The sequence below is a fragment of the Lynx rufus genome, unplaced genomic scaffold (genome assembly GCF_022079265.1).
Source record: "Lynx rufus isolate CCGP_SWC_20201006 ecotype Redwood Valley unplaced genomic scaffold, mLynRuf1.p SCAF_4, whole genome shotgun sequence".
NCBI lineage: Eukaryota > Metazoa > Chordata > Mammalia > Carnivora > Felidae > Lynx > Lynx rufus.
This window is the reverse complement of record NW_025814856.1, coordinates 111,256,388-111,276,574: the sequence shown is the minus strand read 5'-3', so window position 1 is coordinate 111,276,574 and position 20,187 is coordinate 111,256,388. Positions and strand designations below refer to the sequence as shown.

Sequence of the window (20,187 nt, the reverse complement as noted above, 5' to 3'; positions counted from 1 at the left end):
CTTCTGACTTGTCCTCAGCAGTCTATAGTAGCTTTCTGGTATATCAAGGTGCGCAGGCCCAGTTTAAACTTATTTCCTTCCCCAGTCTTGGAATCAACCATTGCTTCAATAGCCCTGGTTTGCTTTAGTGGAACTGTCAACACTATTTTTCTACTGAAGCACACTATTAGATTTTCATTGTTACTGTTATTAGAGTGCATACCACTAATGATCCACAGTTGAATAACTGTATTGTAAAATCACTTAAAATAGTTTCTCTGTGTGGTTATTCCACATTAATAGTATATAGTTAGATTGATTTTACTTTGCTTTTGATGGTATAAACGTATTTATACCATTACAAAATCAGATCCACACAGCAAAGTATTTTTAGATGTCTAGTTCTTATAATTGTCTCCTCTACCTCCATTTTCTTCATTCCTCATAAATCATTTAAAAAAGTATCTGTATATACTTATATTAAAAAAAATAAGCAAATGTGTGTTTATTTATAACTCTCTTTCTTAGGTGAATGATAGCTATACATACTTTACTAATATGTAGTTGAATTCAGAATAATCAGGGTCAATATGCTGATACAAAAAAAAAATGCAATTTGTGTAGAATACATAGAACCGGTATTTTCCGTTCTGATATCTTGATGGATTCTAGTAGCACATAATTAGAAATTTAACTGTCTTATTCTTTGGTACGTTTAAAATTTTTGCATTAATCAGTTATTTTTTAGGGAATACTTTTCCTTTTTGTATGTCATATATATACGACATATGTACACATATGTCATATATATACATATATATGTTTATCTCCTTCATAAACAAATTAAAAATAGGCCTTTATCTGCCAAATGGAAACATTAGGAAAAGAATCTATTTTGCTTCTTTTTGATGGAGATTGAAGGTTTATTATTTAAACATATCTCTATTATTTTTGAGATTTATTACTTACATAGACTCCAAAACAGTATGTGTAACTAGAAATATGTAGTCTCTGAAAAGCTCTTTTGATTAATTTATTTCATTCTTGTGTATCTACTATAGACCTTTTATTAGAAATTCGGGAAACTTTGATAAAGTAGTTTTTCAGTTTGAGGCTTTGAGTATTTATTGGAAGCCTGTCAGGACTATTCTTTGCTATAGTGCCTCATCCACATTTTAAATAATTTTATGATTTTTCCTGTATAAGAGAAAGTGTTCAGTTAATACAGTCTTTTGTTTTCTTTTGTTTTCAATACTACAGTTACATCAAGACTCCAATTCAGTGATTCCCAGTGTATGGGCTGTGGGGATGAGAAGAGGGTCTGCAGCCTATAACGTAGTTTGTATCCTGAATAAACAAATGCATATTATGAATGTACCTGCTATTGTTTTCAAACTGTGTATAGGTATGTGGTAATTGACAGTAATCTAGTTTAAAAAACAGTAATTTATTGTAGCTTGTATATTCTTTGTCATTGGATGCTAGGAGTCCTGATTGTGTATAATTGTGTGGTAGTCTATGACCTTTTATAACTACTGCTCTAATAAAAAGTGAAGGGTTTGTTCAAGCGGTCATCTGTATATTTGTATATAATTCATTCTTGAAAATCTGTAACAGTTGAACAATACACTTTTCTTGTAAGGGAGAAGGTTCTATTACCAGAGAACTAAAAATACACACCCCCGATTGGGAGAGGTAGGAGAAACTCCACAAGTATCCAGTGGCTGTTACCTTTGCAGGTTGGGTATTCAGCCATCTTGGAACCAGGGTCATTGCCTGAGGTGTCTACCCTTTCCACAGGCCCTCTATCTCCCCTGGCTCAATACACCCGATCACAGTAGTCTTTAACTATCCTCCCAAGAATATACTAGGTATCTTAAGTAAGAGTGAGTGGAAGAGGATCTTTATTCCTGTGTCCCTGGAGTGTGAAAAGCGGGGTTTGGGACCAGTTGCCCCAGCAAATGTACTCATGATCCCTGTGTGGCTCCTGTTCTGTGACTTCCTCCCTGAAAAGGAAATAATAAGGTGGGATGCCGTGAGCATGTGTTGAGGCAGCCTAAGGAAAGCTTTTTTGTACATCAGTCTCGTGGAAGAACAAAGTCCAGCTTTTTGAGTGATTTTTGAGAGTGGGAATTTGGTATGGTTTGTACTAGAAAGAATGTATAGCTCTACTTAAAGCCATAAGGTGAGGGGTGGAGGAGCACTTCAATTTAGGCTGCTTTTCCTTTTCACTTTTCCTAGACCTTCTTCCTTTCTTGCCATTTCCCCTTTCCCCTCCTTTTCTCCCTTCCCCTTTCCTTCCATCCCCTTCATTTTACTTCTTTAGTTGGTAAATTAAATAGTTACATAATTAGTGAACAACTTCTTTGTACCAGGCTTTGGTTAAATTATTATATAATGTTGAATAAGACAAGGTTCCATATACTTACAATAAGGCCACTCTTCTTATGAGTACTTATTTTTTTTGTTAAGTAAGTAAAGTTTCATAAGAAGTAAGATTTCATAAGAAATCATATGACTTCTGTGACCCAAATTGGCGCTGAAGTAGTATCAGTTTTAAGATTCTCATCCCTATCTGTCTGGCTGCCCTATGCCATATAATGTGTTCAGATTTACCAGGTCATTATACCTCTGAGGGTGGTTGACCCATTCCAGTGAGACTTACAACACAGTCTGACGTCCATGTTGTGGGAGCTCTGACCATCTGTTTTTTATGTGATCTAAAATAAAATAGCTCTTTCCACTTAGTCCCATTCTCCTATAGCCAGGAGAATCTGGGTCTGGCTTTGCATTGAAATAGCTGTGTCATTATGAAGAAAGTTACTTAATCAATCTATTACAGTTAGATTTGACTTGAGAGTCCACTTACTGTGCTAATGGGAACTTTGGATCAAAGAGAGTGATTTTACAGAGGTTACACAGAATGTTAGTGGTAAACTGACTCTGTATTTTCTTTGTGTTCTTACTACTATATGATGCTACCTTTACTATCATAAGAGACTATGGTGAGGAACAGATGAAATAGATATCAATAGGACTTGATAGGCATAAAATATTACAAGGAAAATTATTTCCACTTGCTTCCTGTTGTCAGGAGGCATTATCCTTTCTTGGTTCTTGAACATCTTGGAAGCAGGGGTCAGTTTTTATGTCTATGTGTCCCTGTGCTCAAAGCCACACTGATGTGTATAGGTGTCAGGACATACTCATAAATTGAGACCCTTGAAATTCTTTCCGTTACTTACGTAGGGTATACATGGTTATGTTGATTTTCTAATAATAAAAATTATATACTTATATTCAGACCAGGGATTTATTATATTCATTACAAGACATTTTCTGACTAATATCTTGGGAAGTGTATTAAATTGATTAATTTTTGGATAAAGGGAAGCACTCGTTGATGATTTTAACATTCTTTTCTTTTTGTGATTTAACTTTAGGTAGTTGTCAGTGACAAATTTTAAGGTTTCATAAGGAGCTGGGATTTCCCTAGAATCGAATCTCACTTTTATACTTACTAGCTTGCATGACCTTGGGCAGTTTTTTATTTTAAGCTTCTCTGTGGCTTGGTTTCTCTCTTGCTAAACTAGGAATAATTGTGATTAAGGTAAAATTGAATACAAGACCAGGGACTCATTTACTCCCCACAACAGCCACATAGGTGAGGAAATTAAGGCATTTGGTGATTACCCAACTAATAAATAGTAAAGGTGAGATTTGCACTCAGTCTAACTCCAAAGTCCATACTTTTGGGGCACTATGCTGTACTAAGTTCTTGATTACTTCATAAAATGTTCTGCGAAATAAATGAGATAGTATTTAGAATGTTGGTACAGTTTTGGTTCTCAAAGCTTTTTGAATTTTGGAGTTGTGGAAAAGGTTTTGTGGACCTAGAGATTAAGGAAAATTATAGATAGATAGTTGTTCTTAGTTCTAAACAGTTCTGATAGCGTGTTAGAAATGAAAGAATCACAGAGATAATGGATCAGCATCAGCATTTTAAGAGTCTGTATTTAAGGTCCTTAAAGTTTGAGAAGCACTAGAGTAGATGATTTTGAAAATTTCTTCCAATGCCTAGTTGATAAGTCCGTGAGTTTAGGGAATCACATAGCATGGGTATTTCGGTGTTGATTATTTATTGTATTTAGAGGAGAAAATGATAATATATCAAGTATTATTTTAATGTAAATCACTGTGATAGAGGTCTGTTTCTATTTTTTGGCTTCCATGGTAGGTCAGTTCTTGAGGTAATTAATACTTATTTGAATTTTTAAAAAGTTTCTGATGTGGTACAGAATTATCCTAAATTTTATCATCTTAGGAAATAATTAGAACTCAGGATTTTTATATGGTATAAGATTAGTTGTTTTTCTTAATCTCACCAAATAATAACATAATAATATCAACCAATTACATTATATCTGGGAACACTTGGAATAATATGAAACTTTCTGGTTTTGGACAATTCACTATTTTGGTGTTTCCATGAACAGTTTAAAATTTGACGTTAACTATAAATGAGCCCCTGACTTGCTGATTTGACATGCTTAATTTTATTAGTCTCTGGAATATAAAAATTTCTTTCACAATTAAAGAAAGTGTCTTCTCTTGTAGAATTTTAAAACTATGACAGTAATGTCTATTTTGTTCACCGTTAAGTCACTAGTGCCTGGCACATCGTGATAGATATTGACAAGTGTTTGTAGAATGAATGAGTAATAATTTATTTTTTTGATCATTTTGCTACCATTTTCAAATGAGAAGAGACAAGATTCTGAAAATTATGTTTTAGACATTCGAGCATCTACCATGTTAACTAACTGCTGCATTAAATAATCTTCCCCATATGAACTGTGATTCTTCTTTGAAAATTTTTTTAATTGTGAGATGTATGATTCACATAGAAGAAATATTACATTTATTCAGTTTAAGGCAAACAGCTGATTAAGAAATAGAACCCTACTGAATATTTGAGAAGCCTCCTGTGGGTTGTCCTTCAATTGCATGCTCCCTTCCTTTATCTACAGAGGTAGCCAGTTTGCTTCGTTTCATTTTAAAACCTCTTAAAATATCCAAGCAGTAAGTTTAGTTTTGACAAACTGGCTAGCAAGCATAAATCTAACATTGTAAAGAAAGAATAATATTGTAAATATTAGGCCAGATCTCAATGGAGAAGGTAGATTGATTACCTTTGGGTCATAGTCTGGTTTCAGCTTTCCTGAGAGTGTATGAGAACTCTTTGCAGGGAATTCAGTGGATAAGGTTTTGAGTGAATCTTGGGAAATAGCATCTGCTTTCCATAAGTTGGGCCTCTGGCAGTACTGTAGTGTGGATCAGGTACTGGATGTTCAGCAGAAGGATTGGACTGCTTTTGTATTTTAAATCCCCATGGTTTACTTTCAGCTCTTAGAAGTCAGAGACCACTTCTGTAGGTGAAATAGTTTCCCCAGCTGATTCAAGGAGGAAATCATGAGGTCAGAGCAGAAACTTCATCAGTGTGTGTTCTGTCCTCTGGTTAAAAAGATAATAGTGGCCAGAATGAGGAAAAAGGATAATAAATACAAACGAACAAGATTGAAGTAGCCTTATATAGAAGAAGAAATGTTTAAAATTTCCACAGAGTGACATTAAAGAGGATATGAATAAATGGAAAAACATTACTTGGGGTAGGAAGACTCATTATTATAAATTATACTTAAATAAATCTTTTCTAAGATTTCTGTTCATATGTCATCTAGCTGAAAGCTTCTTATATAGTCCTATATATATAACTTATATAGCAATCATATGTAATTGCTTTATTTTTCTCCATAGCACTTTTCCCTGGCTGATATAACTGTACATTTATTTATTACTTGTTTTTTCCCCTTCTGGAATGTAAACTTACGCAAATGTGTAAATTTATGAGAGTATGCTTATCGCTCTCTTTTCTAGAAAGTAGCCTTATGAGGATATGTTTTATTCCTTGTGGTTTCCCCAAGCACCTTCAGCTTATAGCACATAAGAAACATTCATTGACTGAGGAATGAATGAATAAATAAAACTGTTCTTTCTCTCATAATCCATAGAACTTACTGTCTATTCCAGTTTTTTGGTCATTAATTTTGTTCACTTTAGCATCTTATAATGCTTTCTATTATTTTCTTTTGGTTCAGTGTCTAATTGTTTCATTCCTGTAAGACATTCTTCTCTGTGCTCCTTGATGGCAGGAATGGGACAAGTGCATCCTTTGTAGACCTCACAGTGCAAGGCAAATGCATGTAGGAACTTACTGAATTGAATACGTTTATTTATTCGTAAGGACTTAAATTGCTAAAATCCAGTTTGCCTTCAACAAAAGGAGTATTTTAAATATATAATACAGTATAATTCTAAACAAAACAGGGTTTTTTGTTTATTTTTAAGGATTGAGAATTTTGGAGATGTTTTTTGAGCTCATGGTATATTTTGGTAACTGAAAATTGGAAGTTGTGCAATTATAATTTTATAAATTTCTGTGTAAATTTGAGTAAAATTTTCAGTGAGATGTGGATTTCTTACCTTGAAATTTTAAGTTTTAAAAAATGTTGTTATACTGTATTTCTGTTGGAACTTAGTTTTAAGATGAAATACTCTAAACATGTACAACTTTGGAGGCTATTTAACCTTTTATATATATGTGTGCATATGTAAATGTTTTTATAAATACTTTTTTTTATCATTTCTCATGCCAGCATATCATTCAACAGTTTGTGTAATGATTGCTTTTGTGCTTTTACATTGCCACTAGATTTTTAAAAAATCATTGCTGATGTACTATAAATCCCTTTCTACATATAGATTCTGTATATTGTTTCTTAGAGATAAGTCTCCAAGAATGTAGTTAACATTTTCAAAAACAAATATGTAACAAATACTGCAAATAGTACTGTATATGTTGAAAGGATGTAAAAGTTTTGTTTGTTCTTTTCTAATTCATATGGAAATTTATTTATTAAAAATTATTTTCCTTTTCTTTATTTCAGACCAGTCTATCCATATGGGGATGGGGAAGCCTTGGCATTGTCCTTTCTCTAATAACCTTTGGACCCTTTGTAATATTTTATTTGGCATTTTATATCCTCTGCTTTGTGGGTGGGTAAGTATTCTCAAAGATAATCTTATAATTGCTATGTCATACTCTGTTGTTCAAAATTGAAACAAATGACCATGAGGCCTCAAGAAGAAGAAAAAAATGACCATGAGAAATGGAAGTATGGTTTGTGAATGCTCTTTTTTGCAAATTGTTTTTTACCAAAGTTAAATGAAATAAAATTAAGATACCTGATAAAATAAAAGCAACGTAAGGTGGGACACCTGGGTGGCTCAGTCGGTTGAGCATCCGACTTTGGCTTAGGTCATCATCTCCCAGTTCGTGAGTTCGAGCCCTGTGTCGGGCTCTGTGCTGACAGCTCAGAGCCTGGATCCTGGTTTGGATTCTGTGTCTCCTCTCTCTCTATCCCTCCCCCCCCCCCCATTCGTGCTTGCGTGGGCTCTCTGTCTCTCTCTCAAAAATAAACATTAAAAAAAAAAAAAGTAGTGGTGATTGTAATTTGTATCAGAAATATGCGTAATCATTTTCAAAAAGCTTTCAATTTCCAATGATATAAACTTTTTGTATAATTTGGCAGTTTTAAAGAGTTTTTATTCCTTTTGGTGTTATTACCTTTTAGGTGTGAAAAAATTTTAAATCTATTATATTAATAAGTTATATTGAGATGATCCAAGTTTTATATACTATAGAAGATACTGTTTCATTGATTAGACTTCAAACAATGTTAATTTCCCTTGGAGAATGCTGTTACTTTGTTATAGAAAATTCGAACAACTGATTTTGCCTTTTTCTCTTCATGTTTGTTTGGTTAACAGTGTTTATGCTTTACCTTGAGTTGATAATCCTTTACAAGAGAGGTTTCAGTCATGATTTAGTATAGCTTCCTATATGGAGCATTTGGTATCAGATGTGAGTTGTATATGAGGAAATCTATAGAAAACAGGGGTAGATGCTTGTTATTTAGATACTCAAACCAAGGTTGCTTAGCTGAGTATTTTGTTGTTACTATGTGTGTGTGAATGTACATATATGTTTGTGTGTGTGTCTGTATTTTTAAGATACATTTATGTAATTGTGGAATGAATACCTTTGAGTTCTTTTTTTTTAAGTTTATGTATTTTGAGAGAAAGAAAGCAAGCATGGGCACCAGTGTGGAGGGTGGGAGAGGGAGAGAATCCCAAGCAGGCTTCTGGCTGTCATCGTGGAGTAGGCTGACATGGGACTCAAATTTTCGAACCGTAGTAAGATCATGACTGAGCCAAAGTCAAGAATTGGGTGCTTAACTGACACAGCCACCTAGGCACCCTCTTGAGTTCTTTTTAAAAAATCTTTTGAGACCCCAAATATTTGGAAGAGCTATTTGAACCTATAGGTTTAGAGAACTTAGCTGAATTGAATAGCATATATAAACTGTGTCCTGAGAGACCGTGTAAGATACTCAAGAACTGACTTCTAAATGTACATAACACCACCCACCTCTTTCACAATAGGGTTTGAAAGTTATGTGTAGCCATTTTATAGGGAGTGCACCCACTGTTTGTAGAACAAGTGAGAAATCAAACATTTACCTCAAGGACTATTCCTAAAACTATATTTCAGATTGAATATTTTCATCATTATTGCTTAGATATGATACTATATACTGAAGCAATTAGAAATAAGCCATAGGAATTAGATAAGTAAAATTTTGAATATCTTTGTTGATGATAAAGATGACTGAAGACTTTATAGGTCTACAGCCTTCTTTGCTTCATAAATTAGACTTCTTTGTTACAAATTAAGACCAGAGCAGCATGGTTGCATAACTATATGGTTGCACCTCTTTTCTATAGGCTCATGATTGATTTTACCGATTGGAAAGGAGACTGTTTTGACATGTTTCTCTGAAAAGGAGAGATTTCTTCTGTTCACTAAATGAATAAAACTTTGGCAAAAGTGATGGAAAAGGATTTCAGAATATTTTCCAATATTTCATAAAGGGAGGAAATTGCAACTTTATTTGTCAGCAGGAGCTCTAGGATCCTTTGGAAGGTGGAGGAGTGGAGAATCATTTCTCTTACACGAAAGTGCTCCATATAAAGTTTTGGAAAAGGGGAAGGGTGATGAGTCCATTCTTTTCAGAGTCATGGTAACTTTTCTTGTTCCCTTTGTGAGTCTGCAGATTTATCAAGAAGTAATCTCAAAATATTTTTTAGACACTTCTAAAGTTCTGTAAATTTTTAGATAAGATGGAATTTTGAAGGGTGTGTGAAGGCCACTAAAACTCTTTGGGTAGATAATATGAAGAGTCACATGGTAGGGTCTGAAATCCTAAGTTGATATTATATCATAAATTGATCGGATGTTCTGTCCCAGGTTGTTGATCTCCATGAAATTCCCTGCTATAGTAAGGGAACTTTAACTTAAATACTAAGAGCCTCCCAAAATTGTCTCAGGGGGTTAGTTAATTAAGCATTTCTCAATTAACTCTGTTATGGTCAATGAGTACCATAATTCCTGAATCACATCTTTCCTATTTTGTCTTTAACTACAAAGAGTGATTGTCTTTTCTTTAATGTAACTTTGTATGGTTTAATGCTTTATGAATTGTAAGAACGAAAATAGGTTTTTAAATATCAATCTTAAGTAAAATAATTACATTCCATATACTAACCATTTCTTAATTTTAGTGCTTTTTTATTGTGCAAGTTTTTAAAGTTATTTTTTCCCTTTAAAAATGCAAGTTTGAGAGGAATTAATACATTTCCTATGGCAACCACCTTTTGCTTTTGTTCTGCAGTTTGCCCTTCTACATTGTTGCTAATGTATATATTTTGCTTATAGTCAAAGCTAATTCCTTATTTTCTAATAAAAAAACTTTTGGAAGGAAGATCATTTAGGGATTTTTTTGTGTGTTTTTTAAAAAAATTTTGGGGGATGCTATTGATACTATATTATGGGCTATTTCATGTAGTTCTGTTGTATTGGATGATACAGTCATTTGTAGCATCTGATTTTACTTAAACCTCAAGGCTGAAACTATTAATTAGGTTCTTTGTAAGATCAAACTGTTCCTTCTCTTACTTTCCTACTATCATACTTTGGACAAAGGTTAGTGTTTTATCAGTCTGTTTCATGATAATATTTTTGTTAGCACTGTTAACTTAATGTAAGCATTTTATTGTGTCTGTAAATGTACATATCACTAGATAAAACTGAAATATGGGGCCAGCTTGATTCTTACTAATAATAGCAGATGCAAGACAGGTGAAATTTTTGGTAATTCTGAGGCCAGCCCTTTTAAAAAGAAACAAAAATAGAATTGATGACATGGGCTCATATAACTTGTTTTTCTCCACTCCCTTTTCTGCGTTTGTGGTGCTTATACTAAGGAGCAGATAGCCACAGAAAGCAGAGAACTTTGAGAATCTTCCTTTCAGTAGTTGAGGCTGACCATAGTTAATTTTTCACAGTTCCCTTGTCACCACAGCCTTTGAATCATTGGAAGATTACTCCAAGATCATTGTAAAGTTAGAATTTGATGTTTTTTTTTTTTTATGGATTTCCTATCTACTTAGTGGTGCTGAGATTTAAGTGGTAAATTTTAAATATAGAAAATATTGATAACGTTTAGTAAATACAGTAAAGCAGTTCTAAACCAGTTTTTGTCTTACCGCAAATCTGTAATTATTTCAAAACAATTAGCCTTTGGGATATATTTATATGTATCTTTAATTTCCAGTCTGACTTTAAACTATAAATTAAATCTCTTTTTTTCCTGTATAGCCTTTATTTATTTTATTTCCATAGTGGAAATTATATTACTATCTCACATTAATCAGTTAACTACAGAAATGTGTGATTTTAGCTATGGATTTAGATCCTATTTGTCTTTGGTTAGCTAACCTACTTACTTATTGAGGGCTGACTTTCCTAAAGTTTGAACTTGTTGCCCGGGATTCTTTATGAAGTATATTGTATAAAAACTTTGAAAGGCACTCTTGTGTAAATTCATAAAATATTTATAGTTGTTTTAAACTTCAGAACATAACAAAATTGTCAGTTACTTGCCTTGCCAAAGTCAAAAACTGACTTTTTAGTGAATGACAGGGCATCTATTAAACCTGAAAAATACATTTGGTAATAGATGTGTTAACTTATAATAAAATTTTATTTTTGTATCTAAAATTAATTTTTCCCCCAGGGGTTTTGTGGTTACTCTCCTGTTTGGAAAAACAAACTCAGAGAAGTACCTAGAACAGTGTGAACACTCATTTCTTCCTCCAACATCCACTGGGATTCCTAAGGTAAATAGAGTAAAGGAATGTGTGAAACCTCAAAGTCCTTTTCTATGCGGTGATGATAATGTGATCACCTGTATATGGCTTGGCAGATTTTCCTGTAATTCACTAACGCTCACTGTCAATTTATGGGAGACTTCCTGATCATGCTTAGAAAATGCATTTTTAAAAGATTACTTGGAAAACTTTTTTAATGTTAGATGTTAAAAAGTGGAAATGCAAGTTTTAGGAAAAGATAGAAATTTGGGCTCTCATCCTGCTATCTTAACATAAGATTTCAAAATTTGGAATGAAGTAAATTACATAGAAACCGGAGAGAAGAAAATGGGCACTTTTCTTTAACTGACTTGGAAAATACAGCTTGCAGTTAGGCTATGCAGTATCTATAATTTTAATAATTTAGGCCCAGTTTTATATATATATATATATATATATATATATATCCAACATCTTGAATGTTGGTATATTTCTATTTTTTATATCATAACCTATAAAAATAAATTGGAATTCAGTATTATAAATAAGCTTCAGATTTGCATTGCCTTCAATTGTTGGGTATTCAGGATGGTTTGTCTCATCTTGTATGAAGAGAGACAAATGGTCTGGAGTTGATACCTGTATTTTAACTTTACATTTATTAACTTGTCCATTATGTGCTAAGATGTAGGAGATGCAGAGATAGTAATATACAGTATTATTTTATATTACTGAAATAAAAGAATTTCACCCCATCCTAGTAACTTTCATATTAATAATTTTTTTTTCTTCTAATACTTAACATTTAAAATCTCTTTGAGACTTTCTTCTGCCCTCCTTTAGAATTCCTGTTAATATGTATTCTTTTGAGTTTGCTCACAAATCTTTTCAAGGAAATGGACCTTTTCTTTTTGGATTGTTTCTTAGCCATCCATTACTTTTCATTCATTGGAATGGTACATAATATAGGATGGGAAATATGTTAAAAATTAATATCCTAAATGGAAATAATAACAGTCAAGACTAGCTAAGTCTTATAATCTGTTTTTTAGTACATCATATAAGAAGAGTGATTTTCATTTGCTATTTCTAAAATGATTTATAAGTATGTTTTATGAAAAAAGTCTTAGCAGTTGCATGTTATAATTTGAAGCCTATGTTTTATATATATATATTTGTGCTTTGCTATTTGTTCATATTTTTAATTGAAGAGTGTCCCACTGATTTTCACTGTTTTTCGAGTCCACTGATCTTTCTGAAGACTACGGAGAAATAGAGGAATTCATTTTCTTTAGTTGCTAAAAATCATCCCTAAATAAAGTTAATTAAAATATATTCATTTGGCAGCTGTGTATATAGGCTGGGAAGGGAGAAGAGGAGAGTTTAATAAAGACAATTATTAATTTGACTCACCTGAAACACTAACTTAGGGCTTTGAAGTTTAATTGAAATACAGCAACAATATCTTTTCAGTTTTCTCACATTATAAATAATATTTGCTGATTTTTAAAAAATTTTTGAGGATAACAATAGAATTTTTTTCTGGGTGTCTAACTTTGTTAGAGAAACTTTGAGAGCTGGTGTTTGGTTTATACCAGAGCCTTAAGAAATAGGGCTATTATTGACTGACTTGAAGATGACAGGAAAGTTACAATGAATATTCAGTTAGAAGTGAACTATAGAGATTTTAAATTAAGAAACTGTGCAGTAAAATGTTATTATTTTCTTTAAGTGCTTAGAAGAAATGAAACGAGAAGCCAGGACTATAAAGATTGATAGAAGATTGACAGGTGCCAATATAATTGATGAACCTCTTCAGCAAGTGAGTTTTCCTTTGTGGTATTTGCTTACCTTGTATTGTGTAATAAGGTTTATTTCTTTTGAAAATACTAGGAAATATTTTTTGTTATATATGTAATATGCTGGAAATTTATTATGCTGTCCTTGGATCCTGTATTTAAACATGGTACCTTATTTGAGAAATCATTCATAATGAAGGGGTTTATGTAATATTCAAGCCTTTTGTTTGAATTTGCGTTTAGACAAAAGTTTCTTTGATAATGTTTCTAATGATTTTAAAGTTAAAATGCTCTTTAGCTGATGAACAAGCTTAGTGGTTTGGTAAATCAGATATTTTTTTCCTATTGTTTTTTAAATGGATATACCTGATTTGATTAAAAAAATATTTAAAAATTAGATTACAAATTTTTTTTCTCCTCCCAGATATTTTTCATTGATGTTTATTTAATTATATGAGTATTATGTGTACTTTAAAATTCTAACATTTCTTTTGTAGATGCGCCATATTTAGTATACCTGATTTTCAAAAATAATACACATCAAGTTGTATTATTTGCTATTTATAGGCTGCTTTAATACTGTTGCAGTATCCAAGGTCCTAGAATTAAGTGAACTCCTTTGTCTTTTTTGGTAATTTGACTGCAGTATATTTGAAGATATAATCTTGGAAAAGAGGTTTCTTTTTGAGAATTAGGGTCATTTGGTATTATTTTGCACCTCATTCCATTGAACTAATTAAACTCTTGATTGTATCATGGCACTGAAAATTTATGTTTTTTGCAGACTCTGTCTTTACCTGAATATGGGTGGGGATTGACCACAGATAAGGCAGTTTTTTTTTAAATCACAGTTTAGTGTGTAGAGAGTAAATATAAATTGATAAAAAATCCTTTCAGGTTTTAATTCGCCACTGATCCTTTTTAAATCCTAAAGCTGTATTTTTCCCCAATATTTTTGTTTTAGGTTATCCAGTTTTCCTTGAGGGATTATGTCCAGTACTGGTATTATACACTAAGTGATGATGAATCTTTTCTTCTTGAAATTAGGCAGACTCTTCAAAATGCACTCATTCAATTTGCTACTAGGTAAGGTCACTGTTTGATGCAGAAAAATTTAAAATATATTGTTTATACCAGTAAGGAAAATGACTTTTAAATGGAAGGGGGAAATTGATTGTTAAAAGGTAAGTAGAGGGCTTCTGGGTGGCTCAGTTGGTGAAGTGGCCAATTTCAGTTCAGGGCATGATCTCAGGGTCCGTGAGTTCGAGCCCCATGTCGGGCTCTGTGCTGACAGCTCAGAGCCTGGATCCTGCTTCAGATTCTGTCTCCCTCTCTCTCTGTCCCTCCCTCCTTCTCACTCTGTCTCTTTCTCTCAAAAATAAACATTAAAAAATTTTTTTAAAAAAAGGTAAGTAGAACAGTAGTTATTATTGTGAGATAACACTCGGATTATAGAACTGGAGCTCTAAAAACCTATACTTCTTTAACTTTAACCTTTATATTTACAGGATGTTGATCTTGATTAAGCCTTGATTTCTGTCTGGATGTAAGTTTCTTCATCCAGGTCTGGTCATGTGACTTTCACCCCACTTATTGAGAATACCTTTTTTTCCCCCCTCTTATCCAGATACTCTGTTTTATTTTAGTGCCATGGAAGTAGTTTCAGTATAACTACTCTTTTACTTTTGACACGTACCTAGTAGAAGTGCTTTTAGGGGGGGAAGAAACCAAAGGATCATTAAGTCAGTGGAGAATATTCAGTTTATTTTCAGAAGGGAGTGTAGTTTGATAAGTTTGCTTTAAGAAATTTTTAGGAGATATACTAAATTTCTTACCTTACAAAACTTGCTTATATACTACCTTTTGTATGACAAAATATTTTGGTCTCTATTGTATTGAAACTACTTGATTTTTTTGGGTGGCCATTTCATATCCAGAAATTACTTATTTTTGAAAGAAAGGATTTTATGTTTGGATGAGTTTGCATTTTTTAAAATTTTTTATTGAAGGATTTTGTTACCCACTCCACACACAGATTTTCCTACCAGCCTGTAGCCTCAAGGCAGGAAGTTTCATGCCTTGGCCTTCAGTACACTTGCAAATCTGAAGGTGTTGTTTTTCAGCCAACCCCTCTTCTTCCCCACTTAAATTCTTGAAATACAATCTTGTACTTCTGACAGCCTTGGAGAATTAGAGCTTTGCCCTGGGGCTTGTATGGCATTTTCATCTCTGTGCACATAGATGTTTCCAGCTCATGCTACCCTGTCAGGACTTTTCAGCTGTAACTCATTTAATCCTGAGCTTCAGAGTAGGAGCTTAGTTCCTCAGCCTCAGGTCACTGGGGAAGCCTGCAGTAATGTGTATGGTTTGAATAATAACCTTATGTGTAGAGATAGATCTGAACTCCTTCTCCCTCAGTGTTAACAGCAAACATTTGCCCAGTAGCCAGCCATCATTACAAGTGTACGCTCCCTGTGGAACACCAAAAATAAGGTATGATAAAAAGTCAGAGATTGGATTTTATCTCCTTTATTTCATATATATATAACATTATTGAGTATTGGGTATTCATTCTTTCAGGTAACTCTTCCGAATCAGTCATTCACTACTTTCTATAGTAACATCATCCTAATGACTTTTTTTTTCTTCCTTTGGAAAGGTAGAAATAAGAGTCCATTATTAATGTATCTGACTGCCTAAGTATGTATTGAAATCTAACAAATTTTAGACCTGGAAAGAACTTTGAACTAGTAATTGGGAGACTTGAGTTTGCATTCTGCTCTGCTACTTAGCTATGGAACTATTAACAAGTATTTTAAACTTTTTGAATCTTTGTTTTTCTCGTATGTGAAATAAGCATAATCATACCTTCCCTGTTCTGTGTTCCTTACAGGGTTATTGTTGGCATCAAATTTATTTAATTCATTCAACTAATATTTTGTGCCTACTTTGTACCAACCAGGTGCTGCAGATACTGCAGTGAATAAAACAGAATCCCCATTTGATGGAATGTAATAAAAATAACACTTGTGAAAATGTTTTTAAAGTTGTGAAGGAATTTGAAATTTAAATTTTTAACGCCCTCCAGCATTTATAATTTCACAGATGAGGAAGCTAAGGTCCAGAAAGATTGATTAGTCCAAGATTATCCACAGTCTAGTATTCTTTCTTTCTTTCCCTACCAGATATGTCATGATTTAGATTTTTCATCTTAGGAGTGCCTTGGTGGCTCAGCCTGTTAAGTAGCTGACTTTGGCTTGGGTCATGATCTTATGGTTTGTGAGTTCCAACACTGCATTGGGCTCCCTGCTGACAGTGTGGAGCCTGCTTGGGATGCTTGCTCACTGGCTCTCTCCCCCTCCCCACCCTCTCTGCCTCTCTCTGTCCCTCCCCCACTCATGCTCCCTATCTCAAAACAAAACCAAAAACAACAAAAAAAAAACTTTAGATTTTCATCCTAATTTCCCCCCTTTTTACCTCTCATTGCACTACTTTCCCTGTTTTTGATCCCCCAAACCACCTTTTCTTTACCCTTCATGTAATAAATTGTTTTGTTTTTATTCTTTTCCCCCTTTTGTAACATTGTATGCTATCAAGGTGAATATTTGGGTGATTGCAGAAAGAGTCAGGTTTCTTTCATCCTGGACTGACCTGAATTTATATCTTTGCTTTCTCATTGACCTTAAGTTTTTGGACAAATAAATCCTCTCCTTTTGAACCTTAGTTTCCTCATTTGTAATAGACTGATAATAACGAAGTTACTTTTGAGGCTGTTTTCAGGGTAAAAATGATACAAAGTCAAGTCCCTGGTATTTAGTAAGGTTCAGTAATTGTGTCATCCATGTGAATGACTTTATTTTTGTTCTATGTTGGGTTTTTCTTTTACTACTAAAAGGTATGTCTTACAGAGTCTCCATGATTGTTTTCAATGATAGTATGGAAATTAGGTCTGTTTGCAGTCACTTGAATACTACTTTGTTCCTTGTTCTGTGCTGTCTGTTGTTTCTGGAGCATGTAACAGGAGCATTAAGTTATTGCCTCTGCCCTTCAAGGTACAGTCTTGTATAGGGGCCCATGAAGCCCTGAAAGTGTATGCACAACTGTTTTTTTTTTAATTGGGTGATTACAGATTTCATTTTAAAAAGGGCCTATGAACCCAGAAAAAAATTTGAAGCCCTCCATTTTGGTGGTCATATTTATTCATTACCTTGAGGAAACAATTACAGAGTATCGGCATAAAATGTAAAGCTAATTTTGAGACACAGTAGGAAGAAAAGACATATGAAGAGTCTGAAGTCCTGATTTTGAGCTTTAATGCTATTATTAAGCTGTAAGACCTTGAATGAACAGAATATATAAATTCTTTGAGTCTGGCGATAACTCATATCTTCTTATCAGGTTGTTAGGTTTAAATGACATCACATGACATCACATGTGAGAGAGGACCTTGTATTAACATTAGTATCTATTACTCTAGTAGCAGTTTAGGGATGGGAACCTTCATGGAGCACACTTGAGTTCTCTGTGGTAGAACCTGGGTGTGAACTAGGCTGGAGCTTTAGGGGATGAATCTGTGATAATCTTTGTATTTTTATTCCTCTTTCAAATAAGATACTATGATACAGCACTGAGAGCTCTGGGATATCTGTATTACAGTTCTACCTGTACCATTGAGTTATAGTGTACTTAAGATTTCTTACCATATATGTAAAATAATAACATTTGTAGCAAACTCAGAGTTGTGAGGGGCAAATGAGATGATGTTCAGAAAGCATTTCATGGAATATTTATCAGCCAGTAAGTGGTATTTTGAGCAAGTTACTTTCTCTGTTTCAATCTCTGCATCAGTAAAATGGGATAATTATCCCATGGGGTTATTGTAATGTTTATATATGGTACTAGTGCATTTAAAATACCATAGGATTGGTACACAGTAAATGTTCAGTGTATGTTAATTTAATTTTTGTATGTAACTTAATTTTTGCTACTTACTATGTTCCTAGAATATATACACAGATTCTTTTACCTTTGTTTGGGGGGCAAGGGGTGGGGGGGGGAGATCAAATTAAAGCACTTAAGATATAGAGCAACAAAGTAGTCATTTGTGTGGTATTAAAAGCAATTTTTTTTTGAAGTTTATTTTGAGAGAGAGAGGGTGCACATGAGTGTGGGAGGGGCTTAGCACAGAGCCCGTTGCAGGGCTTGATCTCATGACTCTGGGATCATGACTTGAGCTGAAATCAGAAGTTGGATGCTTAACTGCCTGAGCGAGCACCCAGGCGTCCCAAGAGCAATTTTTATGTAGAGGTAGAATGGACCAAAGTAACTAATGAAGACCTCTTGTGGATTAAGGTTAAAACTGGTCTTCAAGAATGGATATGTGGGATAGAGAGAGGGATGGAGGACGTGTTAGGAAAGAGCAAAGTTCTGAGAAGGGGGATAAGGTTAGTATAGTAGAAGCCGTAGGGAAATACAAGTAATCAAGTAACCTAGTTGCGCTCAAAGGTAAATATGGTAACTGTGTTCCTCCACCTCTGTTCCCCTTAACCCCAAGGTCAGTAGAAAAGAGATATATTCTAATGCCACGGCTGTGTTCTTCCTAAAGGGTTTTCCTGTGGGAGGAGGAGGTATGGCTATGTATGTTCCAGGATTCAGTGGATACTAATGATAGCGCTCTTTCTGGAATGATGGGAGATATGTTCTGATTATTTAGCCATTTTTCTCACAACCTTTGTCATAGAAGTAATAGATCATGTGTTCCTAGACTCCTCCAAAAGGGAAGCACAACTCAGATAATGGACATTTGTATCAGTAAAGTTGTACACTCTTTTGCTATTTTCTATTCTTTGCCATTTGAAGACTTAGCTTAAAACTGACCTTAATCAGGGGCACTTGGGTGGCTCAGTCAGTTAAGCATCTGACTTGGCTCAGGTCATGATGCCATGGCTCACGGGTTCGAGCCCTTTGTAAGGCTTTGTGCTGACAGCTCAGAGGCTGGAGCCTGCTTCGGCTTCTGTGTCTCCCTCTCTCCCTCTGCCCCTCCCCTGCTCATGCCCGGTCTCTAATATACATAAACAATAAAAAATGAAGAAAAACAGACTTTAATTAAAAAAATGATTATTGTCCTATTTACTACAGTACAGCAAAAACAATTAGGATTATCTGTTTGTTTACTTATTTTAAAGATTTCATTTTTAAGTGATCTCTAGTGTTGGGCTCGAACCCACAATCCTGAGATCCAGAGTTGCACGCCCCAACAGCTGAGCCAGCCAGGTGTCCCAGGAACCGTTAAGTATTTAAAAGAAGGGAAAATAACTTAATGTTTTTACATATGTAGAATAGAACAGGGGTTGTTAATTGTATATTATATAATTCACATATCACACAATTTAACCACTTAAAGTCAGTGGCTTTTATTTATGGAGTTATGCAATCTTCATCACAGTCATTTCAAGAACACGTAAATGACCCACAAGAAACCTTGTATCTACTGTCATTCACTCCCTGTATTCCCCTCCCCACCCCCTCCCCCCCCCCCCCAGTATCTATTTCTAGGTAACCCTTACCTAATTTCTGTTCCTCCTAATTATGTGTCCTTTTGTGACTGGCTTCTTTTTCTTTCACTTAGCATAATGTTTTCGAGGTTTATCCATGTAGCATATGTTACTATTCTTTCTTATTGCTGAATAAGAAATAACAAATAACAACTGCCAGACAGGCACTCTGTGATTTTGTCTGTCTTTTTGATTACAGCTGTCTTAGTGGGTGTGAAGCAGTATTTCATTATGGTTTTGATTTGCATTTCCCTGAGAGGTAGTGGTATTGAGCATTTTTTCATGGGATTATGAGTTATTTGTTATTTGTTATTTATTTTGTCATATGATAATAAACCACATTTTGTTTATTCATTAGTTGGTGGACATGTGGATTCATCAGCTGGTGGATATGTGGATTGTTTCCACCTTTTGGATATTATGAAGAATGGTACTGTGGACATTCATGTACAGGTTTTTCTGTGGACTTACTTTTTTATTTCTCTTGGATATACAGGAGTAGAATTTCTATGTCATATGGTAAC

The 20,187-nt window shown here is 34.0% G+C and overlaps 1 protein-coding gene across 3 annotated transcripts in view; it reads left to right on the top strand.

Moving 5' to 3' along the window:
- Positions 1-20,187, top strand: part of SNX13 (sorting nexin 13) — a 133,993-nt gene that overhangs the window by 36,523 nt on the left and 77,283 nt on the right. For all 3 annotated transcript variants that reach the window (XR_006965231.1, XM_047096695.1, XM_047096694.1), the window contains exons 2-5: positions 6,987-7,099; positions 11,238-11,340; positions 13,043-13,132; positions 14,074-14,195. Coding sequence is in view for 2 of the 3 variants with exons in the window: in XM_047096695.1 (XP_046952651.1) it covers positions 6,987-7,099; positions 11,238-11,340; positions 13,043-13,132; positions 14,074-14,195 (428 nt within the window). In the remaining variant the exon portion in view is untranslated. The remainder of the gene's footprint in view (positions 1-6,986; positions 7,100-11,237; positions 11,341-13,042; positions 13,133-14,073; positions 14,196-20,187) is intronic.